Here is a 13,561-nt window from a genome sequence, read left to right on the forward strand (position 1 = left end):
GTCATAATGCCAGAATTTGTTAGGTCTATATTAAAGGATTTTTCTTTATCTAAAGATGGAACAATTTCATTTTAGACATGGATATTCACTTTGATAAGGACCTATGCCATTTTCTTATGTTAGTTTGCATGTCTTGTATACTTACTTGAATGTAGTTATGACAAGATGCTAGAACAATTAACAAACTTGTGGAAATATAAGCTTATCATGTATTATTATTTGCTTGTTATTCACATTTGAGTCCTAATGATTAAATGAAATAACTGTTTATATTGCTATGAAAAATGAAATAATAGGAGCCCTGGGTTCTGTCAGTAGCTTATTTTTAAGGGTTTCATGTACTTTGACAAATCCTTTTGCTGTTTATGAAAATAAAATATTATGGATCTTCACTTGGTGAAGTGACTGAGTGCCTAATTCATTATTGCCTCACATAAAATAGCACTCAACAAGTACGCACCAAGTGAATGCCACATTCTGCCATCTGAATTCTTAGTTACTGTGGTCTATGTGTTTCTGATAACAAAATGACCAGTATTTACCACGATGACCTTGAAGGAATACAGAATTCTTTAAAGACTTTGGACTTTTCACCGCTGAAGAACAGTCTAATTCTTTAATCCAAAAATATTTCATAATCCAGCCATTTTTTTTTGTATAAAATATCTGTTCAACAGCATCCTGTATCATAAGGAAGCTAGATAGGATAGATTTTTCATATAGGTACATGAAATGTTGAGGTTCTAGTTGGTTTCTTTATGAATTTTTATGATGTAAACTTTTTTCCTTTTTTTTTTATGCTGGGGACTAAACCCAAGTCCTCATGTTAGGTAAGTGTTCTGCCACTGAGCCACTGAGCTCTATCCTCAGCCAGCTTCTTACCTGAGACACAGGAAAAGATTCAAAAAGACTAACACAGCTTCAAAAGGAAAGTCATGTAAGTATATATAGAACAAAAGAAATATTCTATAGGATGTTTGTATTTTTTTTGTGTGTGTATGTTATTCTTATTTTATTGTTTATATAAAAGGTCACACTTTTTAAGCGTATTATTCAAGTTATTAGCAGGTGTTGCCATTCTTTCTTTCTGTTTTTGATATTTCATAGGAATTTGAGTACAGAGGACTAGTTATAAACATTACAAGATGGCATTGCTAGAATCCCACAAGGAAAGCAAAACAGAGAGACTCTGTGGTTCTTTGGATAATGAGGTTAAAGTGTTTCTGGTAATTAAGATGGTCTCAAATTTCTAATAAATACTGATCAATCATTGCTCTCTAGTTGCACTTTATTTTGTAGTTTTTGATTATAGGTCAGCACATGCATGTCAGGGCAATGAAATGAGATAGCCTTGACCAGAAGGACCAAACTAGAAATGTTAGGAAGGCTGATGGAAGATGTGTAGGTTAAACAGGACTTAGACAGCCTTGCATTTTTGGAACATTTTTTCCAGGTATAGCAAGACACAACATTCATAAAGGTTACTATCTTTGCAATTAGTTCTATGGTTTTATAATTATTCAGTGTTAGTTTGTGCAATGAAATCTGATCACTAAAATATCTGGGTTAATAAAAAAATCAACAATAACAGCACAATATTTCTGTTTAAAGCAAATACTACAGCTTTTTCAAAGCCATATTTAGAAGCAATTCTAAATTTTTCTCACTGTTGCACTTGAATTGCCCTGATTTTTCCTGAAAACAATCATGGCTTTGCAATAAAGAGATGCACAGTCTTCAAGAGAGAAGAAACACTCGCCGACAGGAAAGCTGCCTGCTGTCTGGTGGGAATGATGTGGGCTGCTTCTGATTCTTTGCCACATAATCAGATTAAAGTAAGAGAAAATGGCAGTTTCTGAATATAACAAGCAAGGACAAAGTCTACTTTCCCAAACAAAAGCACCAGTGGATCCTGAATGTCACCAGGTTGCTATGGAAAAAATACTCCTTAATGCAATCTGGTTTGTGAATAGCACTGTGCCCATTCAACATCCCTTCCTTCCTTTAACAAAAACTACTTAGCAGGTTTCCATGTTCCGGGAATCTACTAGCTGCTGGGAATCAATACTGACAGGATGAGGCTGTGGGATGCATTTTACAGTAGCGAGTGTTTATGAACTTCATTTATATCTCTCTTTGTCACACCTTTGTGTTTTCTAGATAAGTGCATATAAATAAGCCCACTGTATTATAAAGATTACAGAGACCTCTTTAGGGTAGAAAACACAAAGGGAAGTTGCCTCACTTGGATCTTCTAGTCACTAGTCACTGTTCCCTAGTGTCTAAGATGGTCGCTTAGAATGAATGTGAAAGAAAGGGACAGGGAGACTGCCCTAGACCAGGGCCCTCTCTAGCTGTCCAAATATAACATACTAAGGTTCCAGGACAGGATAATATGAATGACTTAATTCTTCTTTTTGAGTTCATGTTTCTACTTTCAGTCATCAGTCATGTAACACATGTGGCTGGACCAACTCCAGAGGTTACAGTTTCAACCCTGCACAGTGCTTTCCTCAGACTGCCTGAGAGTACCTTTGGAGCAATGTCTACAGCCACACGGCCACACACACTTTCATCGTAATTCTCGGGTTAAAAACAAAGCTAACATACTGTGTGTATTTTACAAAGCTGTAGAATTTCCTCATTCACCTCTGGTCTGAATTGACAAGTTTTATAGGTAAATAGCCTCAAAGCCACATAGTCAGTCTCATTTCTAAATAAGGACAGTGTCTACTGATTTCACAGCATAAAAAGAATCACGTTCACAAAACCATTTCCTTTTCCCTACAGCTCCCACTCATAGCTCTTACCCCTACACTACTTCCTACCTCACACTCAGAATGTAACATTTTTAAACTTTTGATTAAAGCCATTTGAAGAGTTCAAATAACTTATCTCCACAGCTAAGGCATGTGGTACACCATGATGACTTCTTTCTTTCTTGCCTTTCCTCATTTTTTTCACACTCTTGCTTTCTGTGTTTCTAAGTAGATGTGAACCGTCTGCTAGGAAGTGTCTTTCAGCATGGTCAATCAGCCATGAGCTACTCATGTCTGTCATTTTTTTTTTTTTTTCTCCTTTGGAGCTTGACATTATCTTGCTTTGCAGGCCTGTGGCAAAGTAGTCCTGGGTTCCTTTGGCCATCATTCTGGGCCCTTCATTTACCTTTTTCTTGAATCACCAAGTTGTAAGTTTTTATTTTAGTGAGACACAGCTTCCAGTAGCTTTCGCAGAGACTGTGCATGATATGGAATATTCTGGAGATATGGTATACCTATAAAGTTTTCCTTTGGCTCCTAAAACTGATTGTATTATGTTTAATTTTATGTGTTAATTTGACTGGGGCACATCATATTCAAACATTTGGCCAGGGGTTATTCTAGGTGTTTCTATAAGACTTTTTCTGATTAGAGTAATATTTGAATTAGTAGCCTGGATAAAGCAGAGTGCAATGGGATTAAGTTAATAATTTGTCTATCTGAATAGAACAAACAGGCCCAGGCCTCCCTATCCTCAGTTCAGACAGGAGTTGTTTTGCCTCCAAACCTAGGTTGAATTGCCACTTGTATGCTCTTGAGACTGTTGGGTTTCTGCTTGGAACATCACCCTCAATTCTTTGGGTCCCCAAGCTTTTGAACTTGGCTCTCCGGGTCTCCAGGTTCCCAACTGAAACATTTTTGGGAGTGCCTTCTTAGTTTCTAAAATTCTGAGAGCTAACTCCTGATAAAGAGCCTCTACAGAGCTCCGTCTAACTCTAACATCACCCCATTTTATGTGGTATAATGTGGGTTGAAAAGACTTTTTTTGAGATGGTTTCATGTATTATAAGGACAAGGATGACCTTGAATTTTTGATCTTCTTGCTTCCACTTCTGAAGTGTTGGGGTTTGTATGACCACACCTAGTTTATCCATTACTAGGATAGGTTTGTACATAGAAGGCAAGACAACACTAAGTGAGCTACACCCTAACCCTCTAGGTAAAGATAACTTTGCCTTTGGAGCTCTGAAGGTTCTGATGTTCTGGAAAAGCCCCAGGGTATTCTGATTCAGGACCTGTTTCATATATGCTGTTTATTAATTTTCTTATAACCTGGAAATTTCAAGGACTTTCTCATTTTTTTTTAACACTTAAATACCATAATGGGGCTTTCTTTTTGAATAACTATACTTGGTTCTCAGAATCGTTTTAATTTGCATGCCAAGACCTGCCTCCTAGAAGCCATTCTCTCCTCTTTCTTTCTCTCTATGTTCTCCATCTCTTCTTACTGTTTTCTCTCTTTTTATTGAGCCTCATGCTTTGAACCTCTTTGGTTGATCTTTTCTTCCTTATATTTTCTCCTCTTTTAAAAATGATTATTTTAATTCTCTCTCTCTCTCTCTCTCTCTCTCTCTCTCTCTCTCTCTCTCTCTCTGCATGCGTGCACAAGTATGAGCCAATGCCTGTGGAGGCCAGGGTGGTGTCAGATTCCCCAGGATTTAGAATTACAGGTGGTTGTGAGCATCCTAATGTAGGTGCTAGGAACCAAACTTCATCCTCTGGAAGAGGAGTAAGTGCTCTTAACCTCCCCCGCCCAAGTCTTCTCTCCAGCCCCCTGCAGGGAGAGGGGAAATCATTAGTAAATATGTACTGTTCACATGGCAATGGCCTTGTCCAAGAGCCAAGTGCTTCAGACTCACGGGAATACGAAAGACTTCCTTAGGTCAGGCTCAGGGAAATTGCAAAACCTTCCTTGGTCCATTTGTGGATGTTGAGAGTGTGTGTAGTGTCTGTTGACGCTTCCTCTTTTTGGATGTTCACAGCCAAAGATTGGTCCCCTACAGAGACTACAGAGAAACCAGCCTCCTTGTTCACTGCACACATTAGCTCTGTCTCCTGCTTTAGCTCTATACAATAAGCTTACTCCCTAGATTGAGATCATAGGAGATGTATAAAGTAAACATGCTCAGTTTCCTGGATGCTAGCACTTCTCCATCAGAGTGCACAATGCACCAGATCAGAGCCTTTCCTGTCTGTTATTCTTTATTTCCTGTCACCCCTGTCAGGTCACCCCTAAAACTGTGCAGATCAAGGCAGTTGCCCTGCTTGTCTTAGTTTTACTTCATAGGCAGGTTCTTCATTCTCAACTTTAAAAGCTTATATTAGTTTTATTCTTGCTAAGACTTTTTTGTCTTTCATTGACCTCCCCAATTCTACTGCACCTTTCAAAACACTCCTACTCTTTATTTAGAAGTACCCCCCTCAAATCTCTGTAAAATATAACTTCCTTTTTCTAGAATTTTCTCCCATGACTCATCTTCCAATGTCCTTACTTCCTGTTTATTCTTGCTTCCTGCACATGAGAGCTACCTGTCTATTCTCTGGTTGAGGTAAGCCAATCAATTGCCAGCAGTAACTTTAGAGAAGGAAGGTAAGTTAGTATCTGTACATTTAATTTTTACAAAGACAATTTTTTTTCAAACTCTTCCTTGTGCGTATAACCATACTGCCAATATTTTCAGAGCTATATGGGGAAGGTTTGTTTTTATGTATGCATGTAGGTGCACATGTGCCCTCACAATTATTTTTACACCACACTGGCTGGGTAAACTTTTCCCTTTGTTGCATTGCTGAGGACAGTGGCTTGCCTGTGGGGGGAGGGGCTAGACTCTTAAGACTCAACTTCTCTGCTTTTCAGCAACCCTATTTTCAGCTCTGCTGTGCACCTCTATCCTGGGGTCTTCCCTGGGGGGTGGGTGGGTAGGTGGGTGGATAAGTTCAATAATGGTCCTTTCTGCAGATTGAGAATGCAGCATCATCTGTCTGATCCCGGTCACACGGCCACTCTTATCCAGTTTTATGGCCATCTTTTATTTGCTGGCACCTCTTCCTTCGATCCAATCAGTTTTGGGGGCTTAGTATATTTTAATTATTTTACTGTCATTTTAGGGAACTTTGGGAGAAGCACATATACATATTCAAACTGAAGCCTAGCATTTTATTGTAAAAGCATTCATGAGTTCCATTAATCTCACTCTGGAGCGGGGGGGGGGGGGGAATAATTCAAGTACATGTTAGGGTTCAGCAACATTTTAACCTGGTGACACATACATCATCAACAGCAGATAGAAAGCACTGAGTACATTTAACCAAACAATTGGGACTGTCAATTTCCCAAACTGACACTTACCAACTTTGTAATGTATACATCCTTCCAAGTCCCCAACTGTGATCCAGCCCTGTTTCTTTTCCACTTCGGGGTCATTGTGCAGTATTCTGTTTCTTAACCATGAGAGATAGTAAACACGCAGCTTATTCTTCTTTCCTGTTGAAATAATGGAGTTTTAAATTCAGGCTCTGTGATAACTTTTCTCCTTCATTCACCTTGTCTCGATTGTTGCTGGCATCTGTGTGTCTGTGAGAGCATAATAACAAGGATTCCTACTCTTCCTCACTGTAAACTCTGTCAGGACTTGTAACAACAGACCCTAGTGTTTGGTCAAAACCCACAAATTGAACTTTTACCTTTAAGCGATTTCTTGTTTGAGGAAGCTGCTCTTATTGTTTCTTACCAGGTCTGCTGAACTTGATAAGTTCTACCTCTAAAACAGAGTCCCAGAACATTCTAGAACTAATCTCATCAAGGAATGTTGACAAATGGGTATGTATTTTAGTCTACCTATGTGGGGTGCCTCCTTGAGTTTTCTCTTCCCTCTCTTACCTACCCAGTCACAACAAAGACAATTGTTAAAATTTTTATTTAAATGATGAGACAAAGGAATTTAACAGGAGAAAGAGAAATAAATTCAGTAAAGCAAATTGAGTTTAGAAGATGATAATGTACAAAGTTATAGTGTTGAGGTTACCAAAAAGAATATTAAATAAAAACATCAAAGAAGAAAAAAAATGATGTTGATTTGGAATTCAAAACAAGGTTAAAAGTTCCCTCTCTCAGGATGATGAAACAACAGCTGGATGGCATGGAAGATTTATGGAGAGCAAAACTGAATCCACTCCATTGGGTTATTTGAGTACTAGAGAGAAAATGCACATTTCTATGGCTTTTTCTTAATGAGAAATTTAGTCTGTGCATTTTATTTCTCAGATATTTCCCATTGCCTTTAAAGAGGTTTTATGATCTACAGATGGGATATGTACCAGAAGAAGAGCATTCATGAGAGCTGATTTGACAGAGAACTGCAACAAGGCTTAAGCTGTGGGAAACACTGCACAGCTGTCATTTGTTTGTGTAAGCAGAAGCCCAGGTGATCAGTATAGCTACAGTGAGCAGAACCAGTGCTCCATCTTCCGGTGCCAATAGGACATGAACACTTCAAGAATCTCCCTTCTTGTTTTTATTATCTCCCTTTTTCCTTTTGTGCATCATGATGAGAAGAAATAGTTATACACAAAGGATGAAGACTTGCCACTAGCAGCAAAATAGAGCCTGGCCTTGAATTTTCTGGTAGCTTTTCCACTTTGCATAGATGACAGATAGATGCATGGTTTCAGTTCTTTATTGGGAGTGCAGTAATTAAGAAAGCAATTAGCCAGAAACAAAGACCGTATAGAACTGTATTGAAATCATAGTATTAGAACAATTTACTTGGTTAGCCTTTATTTTCAACAGCAAAACTCTAAACACTCAGTAGAGAAATAAAGCAAAGAGGAAATTATTTGCCAAGAGACCACACTTTTCTCAAACCATAAACACACCTAGAGAGTTAAACTTTGATCTTCAAGGTTCAACCCGGAAGCCCTATGTGGTCCTCTTTTGCATAACAAAGAGGAAGAATAGAGCTCATAAACTATGTTGCACGATGAGAAAGTGTCAGAGTCATCAATCTGAATGCCTGCACCTTATTCTAGAGATTCTGACCTTGGTTTAGGAGGAATGTTGGGTTTTTACAGTTTCTAGGTGTCTCTAATACATAAATAATACTGTTGAGTCCATAGCTGATGAAATAAAAAGGGGGGAGGGTAATTCATTCAACTCTTTCAAACACCACCAGGAAGAAATAAACATCTTCTTATCAATAAATATAGACTCCAGTTGTACTTTTCACCCATTAGTAATAAGGCTTACTTCTCTAACAAGGTCTTGTCCCATTTGAAAAACTATTGATGTGATAAAAATGTGCCATTGAGGATGTCCTACTCCACTCTACCCTCTTTCTAGTTACCTAGTAGTACAACTGTCCTTAAAACAATGGTGAATTACAAGCAGGCCATCTGGAGGTAAGAGACTTGCTTGCTAATCCCTGCCCAGAAGTCTTCATTTTGATATTCCTTACCTCAGAGTATGATAGTGACAGCAGTGCAGGCAGCTTTACAAGACTCTTGCTAAATTTTAAGGGAGCAAAAGCCCAAATACACAGCTTTTGTAATCAAGTCTGCCTCATTCAGGGTCAGTGCCCAAGCAAGTCTTCCTGTGGAGGCTGGATCCTCCAGGATTACAATATACATGCATGATCTCTGCCAACTATAACACTGTGCACCTGTGGTTTGCTGGGCAGGGCTTCTTTAGAAGCTAGGATGTCACCTTCCTACCTGAGCACTTCTGAGGGTCAGGTCAGCTGAAAAACATACCTGATATTGTCACAAGGACATTTAGTCCTTCTAGCACGTCCATCTGCTGGAACCGCCTCCGGTTGATCAGGTTGTAGACTTTGCCTTGGCCGCTTCTGTCTAAAAGCATCAGGCCATTTTCAGTTCCCACGAGAAGGTTTACACCTGGGAATTTAAGATGCACACAAGGACTGAGTTTTTGTGGGCCTTAACCAGTTTGACCTGGATCCCTATGAAGCCCAGAAAACTGTCTCATACCAGTGTAAACAAATAGACAGGTAGGTGCTATGGTAGACAGTGTAAAGGTAGCAGGTATAGCTCACTAATTCCATCACCGTTCCTCTGGTAACAGAACTACAATTTTAGTTTTTAAATAACAGCTATCCATTTATAGAGAGTATTTGCCAAAGGAGCCTTAGGCAGAGCTGTGTAAGTAAGCAAAATTGCCCAGCCTTCCCCTTTATGGGGAGTCTCCTCCCTGGTGCTCCCTGTATGTGCAACTTCTTTTTTCCTAAGACCCCATCCCACCACACCCCTACTCATCCAGTGATTTCTGAGGCAGCTAACCTTGTCACCTTCAAAATATACAAGTTTCCACTTCTACAATCTGTCAGCATGGAAGCCTTTCCTCTTCCTCACACATATACTGGAGGTTCTGTTCTCAGTCAGGGAAATAATAAGCCAGGTAAGGAAAAGCTGAGTCATAGAAATACTGATTTAAAGAATTTTGTTACCCAATTCTACCCTAGGACCCTGTAAGCCATTATCCTTATCCTGAAGCTGGTATGTAAGTCATTTTATCTGGATGATTATAATCCTAAAATTTTATACCTAAAGAAATTAGTCACCCATCACCCACTTATTAAGCTGTTTGTTCATCAAGAGATTTACAGTGCAGGTGATCTTAAACATCTCTTGGTATATATCTATCTTCTAAAAACAGGAATATCCTTTTGTCAAGTCCTACCATGTTCTCCAAATATCACCTTCCTACTCCAGAGCTATTGTGAACAATTCCTAGACTTCAATATTTGTTCCTGCTCACATGGCAAATGCCTTTAGCCTTATGAAATTATGATGTCCTAATTCAAGCCTAGCAACAGTTGGATTCAGTTGGAACACATCCTGATTTTCCTATGATACTATAAGTAATATAGGCCAAGACTTTGATAAACTATCCTCACATCTGTACTGAGTTTGAACCCAGCTAATATCGTCCTATCTACTTGATGAGAACATCATACTGATGTTTTCAACTGAAAAGGGAAGGCTCAACATTTGCTGGTCTTTTCAAGTTTTATCCAATTACTGCTGATTCTGAGGCCTTGGGTAAGTCACTAAAATATGCGGGGCTTGTTTTTAAGCTATAAAAAGAAGGTGGTGCCATTACAAGGCTTGTAGGATACTACATGGATCGCAGAGATAGGATGTTGGGTGCCACGTATAGTGCTAGACACATAAGTGGCTGAGTATTAAGTGGTGGCTGGTTCTGTGGTTGATATTTGCTCATTACTCTAAATGCCACCTTGAGACACACACACACACACACACACACACACACACACACACACACACACATAGTGAAACCTACTTTTGGTCACTCCCAAGGCTGTCCCATGTTAGTTCCCTCACACCTACAATTCTCCTAGTGCTTTCTGATGATAAAAGATGTTTAAACACTTTAAAGTAACAAACAAACAAACTAACAACATACCCCACAGAGCTGCACAAAGTATTTCGGAATTGAAGCGTTTCTTGTATTTTCTAATTTCGGGCGTATCACTATGAGGGCGGATGTTTGTTGGGTTCACATTCACCACTGAAATCTTCCTGGCTTCATTGAGTTTAGCCTGTTCTTGCCTAAGGAGTTCACTAGTAAACAGGGCTTTGAGAGAAAGAATTAGAGAAGTCAATAGCATCCTAATAGCCAGCCAGTGGAAGTATGGAGGGAGGACTTGGCTTGGGGTGTGGTATAGTAAAGGCACAGGAACCATGAACCCGTTTTATACTTGTTTTAGTAGGGTAAAGCATGTTCACAGAGCAGTATTTTATTCATTAGCAAAACAGACTTATAGACACTCCTTTGGGTGGTGTGGAAAATTAATATTAATCTCACAGAATCAAATATGCCATTCCTGTAATTACAAATGAGAAATAGTTCCTTTTTGAGACTTCACATAAGCTGACTTAAATGATTAGAGGGTTGCAGAAGGCAAAGAAGCAAGGCCATCCTCTTAGTTAGCCAGACCCGCAATGAAAGTGCACACCTGGAACTCAAAACAGCTCAACATACATTTCTGGAGTGTTAAGCACCGCACTACTTCGAGCATAGCGTTATACCCAGAAACTGTTTTTGAGAATTATGTGGTAAGTTTGGAGATCGCTGTGGAGTGGCTTTTCCTAGTATCCTGGGATACCTCTGGGTTTCTTCCAGATACATAATAGAAAAAAAAAAAAATCAGGGGTGGGGGTGGGGAGGGGAGAAAGAGATTTGCTTTTGGAGTTCCACAAAGAAATAGCAATAAATGGTGTAACATGAATTGATGAAACTTGTCACTAGGTTGTACAAGAAAGGAACCCTGTTTCTAAAACTTCAGGGCCACTTACCTGCAGCAGATGACTCGTCATCTTCTTCATCTTCATCAGTGGGAGATGTCTGGTACACTCTGGGGTCCACGAAGGGGGTGAAGGAGGCTTTGGTGCTGCTTCCCATACCATACTGATCAAAAAGCAAGAAGGGGAACTCAGTGCTGCAGAAGAGACAGCATTGGCTTTGCTTGCTCAGACTCGATACTGTCTACAGATAATGCTGCTGTCTGTTCGCTCGCTACACAAGTGTGGGTCTCTGTCCCGTCTTCTTTCCATACACTGTGTGTATGCAAGACTTTATTAGTGATCACACTACAAGTGTTTCAGAAAGAAAATTACATTTAGATGGCAGGTGGCCCCTCAATATATACACTCTTGTCAATGGCCATTACACTGGTGATTTGTCTCCACTTTTAAGTTAAGTCATCATGTATTGATCAAACGATCTTAAGAAAAGCAAAATTTAAGGCACATTGCTGCAGCAACACTGCATCCTGAAACATGTTGCCACAGCAACACTCCATCCCATCCCAATCAGCCCAGATCCAGCAATGCTCCATCCTGGAGCATATTGCTTCAGCAACATTCCATCCAGGAGCTCAAGAGATGCTCCCTTGGGCCCTTCCTTTCAGACCTGATGATACATGTGGATTTGAATCATCTCTAACAGTTTTAAATTCTTTAATCAGAGATAATTTACTCAGTGATTGGTGTTTCCTTCCCTTGGTAGCTTAAGAGGATGCTTAGGTCACATGCTTTATGTGGGGACTCTATGCAGCCCCTGAATTTGTATGCAATATACCCTGAGAGCTTACTTTAAATAAGTAGTCTTAAGTAAGTCTTAAGGGCTTAGACTGTACCATAAAGGCACAAAATCAGAACTAGATTAGGGAGTAATATACTCAATAATTTGGTGTCATAATGTAATTGATTTTGTCAAAAGAGGTGTTATAACCATCTGCCCATTTTGTCTGTTGTCATCTTTCCTTCTACAGAACCTTGTGTGTGTGTGTGTGTGTGTGTGTGTGTGTGTGTGTGTGTAAGTGGGGGAGGGAGAGGGAGAAGAAGGTGGAAGGAGAGAGGGAAATGTTCACATGTGTGCATCTTGGGGGTTAGAGGTCCCTATCAGCTATCTTCCTTGTTTACTCATGTATGTCAGTATTTTTGAAGCAGTTTTGACTAAGCTCAGAACTCTATTTGGCTTGGTTGGCTGGCCAATTGAGAGTGTTTCTGCCTCCCTGCATCTCTGACACTGGGGTACAGCCATACACCGCCACATTTACATGCATTATGGGGATCAGAACTCAGTTCTGCTTGTGAGGCAGGCACTTTTCCGACAGAGCCCATCTCCCAACTTCCCTATTATCCTTTTAATATCACAAAGACACAAGCATTGAACATCCTACGAACCCTTTGTGGGTATTACCATTTTAGGCATAAATTGTTAAGTTTTGTTGTTAGATTTTTTTATTTAAAAATAAATGGACATTACTAAGCCCTAATCATATAAGAACAAATTTGCAAATATCCCATTTGATTTCCTAATCGCAAAGATCCAACTTTAATTGCCTTCAAGATTTTTTTCCTCTACCCTTTTTTAATCAAATCCTTTCATTCTCCTCACATAGCAACTGCCCCCTCAGTACTTTTTCAGATGCTTTCTATTTCATCTTTAGGAGTCTGGAAAGGAGATGGTAAAGCAGGAAAAACATTTCCTCTTGGAGCTGGGTGGGATAACAGCAGCGTTTGAACCAAAGTCCTCTTCTGCAGGGGCATGGTACCGATGGAAGACTTTAGGTAAAAATGGCTGCCCCACACTGCATGAATCTGCAACAGGATGCTGTATTTTTCAAGATGCTCATGAGTTCTTGCCCTTTGGGCATGTTAGGAGCATGCACACCATAGAAATGTGGTGTAAGGATGATGTCAAAACCAACAGTGCACATGCTCTGTAAAAACATTGAGGGTCTTATGTGTGAGTCACAGAACTACCATGAAATGTAACATAGCCGGGAATTCATCCAGTGATGTCTAAGATCTGCCTGTGCTCACTCAGGCTCTCTAGGACTGTTTCCACGTGGGAAAGACCTTTTATTTCATCTTCCTGCTGTAAGTTGGAGAAAGAACCAATCTCTTGTCCATTTATTAAACAGTAGGGCCATATCTTTCATAAACAAACTATTTCAACTTCACTTTATTTAAGTCAAGCTTAGGTTGACTAAATCAATGGAAATATGAGTCACAACTGTTGGCTTTGAAATCTCTACTATTTGGGGTTTCTCCTGCTGGCTTGTGACATGGGAGGTTCAAGTTCTGGTTGAAGCACTGGTGTAGCTAGCTGTGTGTCCTGGACAAGTCATTTAATCACTCTGTTTCAACTCTCTTAAGCCCCATCCACAACATAGGAACCAGGCCAGATGATACGT

The 13,561-nt window shown here is 39.7% G+C and overlaps 1 protein-coding gene across 11 annotated transcripts in view; it reads right to left on the reverse strand.

Moving 5' to 3' along the window:
• The window catches only part of Tnik (TRAF2 and NCK interacting kinase), a 369,052-nt gene that overhangs the window by 11,635 nt on the left and 343,856 nt on the right, over positions 1 to 13,561 (reverse strand). For all 11 annotated transcript variants that reach the window (XR_007834625.1, XR_007834624.1, XR_007834626.1 and 8 more), the window contains 4 exons: positions 11,154 to 11,265; positions 10,261 to 10,431; positions 8,568 to 8,711; positions 6,169 to 6,303 (listed from right to left, as the gene is read on the reverse strand). Coding sequence is in view for 8 of the 11 variants with exons in the window: in XM_051185885.1 (XP_051041842.1) it covers positions 6,169 to 6,303; positions 8,568 to 8,711; positions 10,261 to 10,431; positions 11,154 to 11,265 (562 nt within the window). In the remaining 3 variants the exon portion in view is untranslated. The remainder of the gene's footprint in view (positions 1 to 6,168; positions 6,304 to 8,567; positions 8,712 to 10,260; positions 10,432 to 11,153; positions 11,266 to 13,561) is intronic.

The sequence above is a fragment of the Phodopus roborovskii genome, unplaced genomic scaffold (assembly GCF_943737965.1).
Source record: "Phodopus roborovskii unplaced genomic scaffold, PHOROB, whole genome shotgun sequence".
NCBI classification, from domain to species: Eukaryota; Metazoa; Chordata; class Mammalia; order Rodentia; family Cricetidae; genus Phodopus; species Phodopus roborovskii.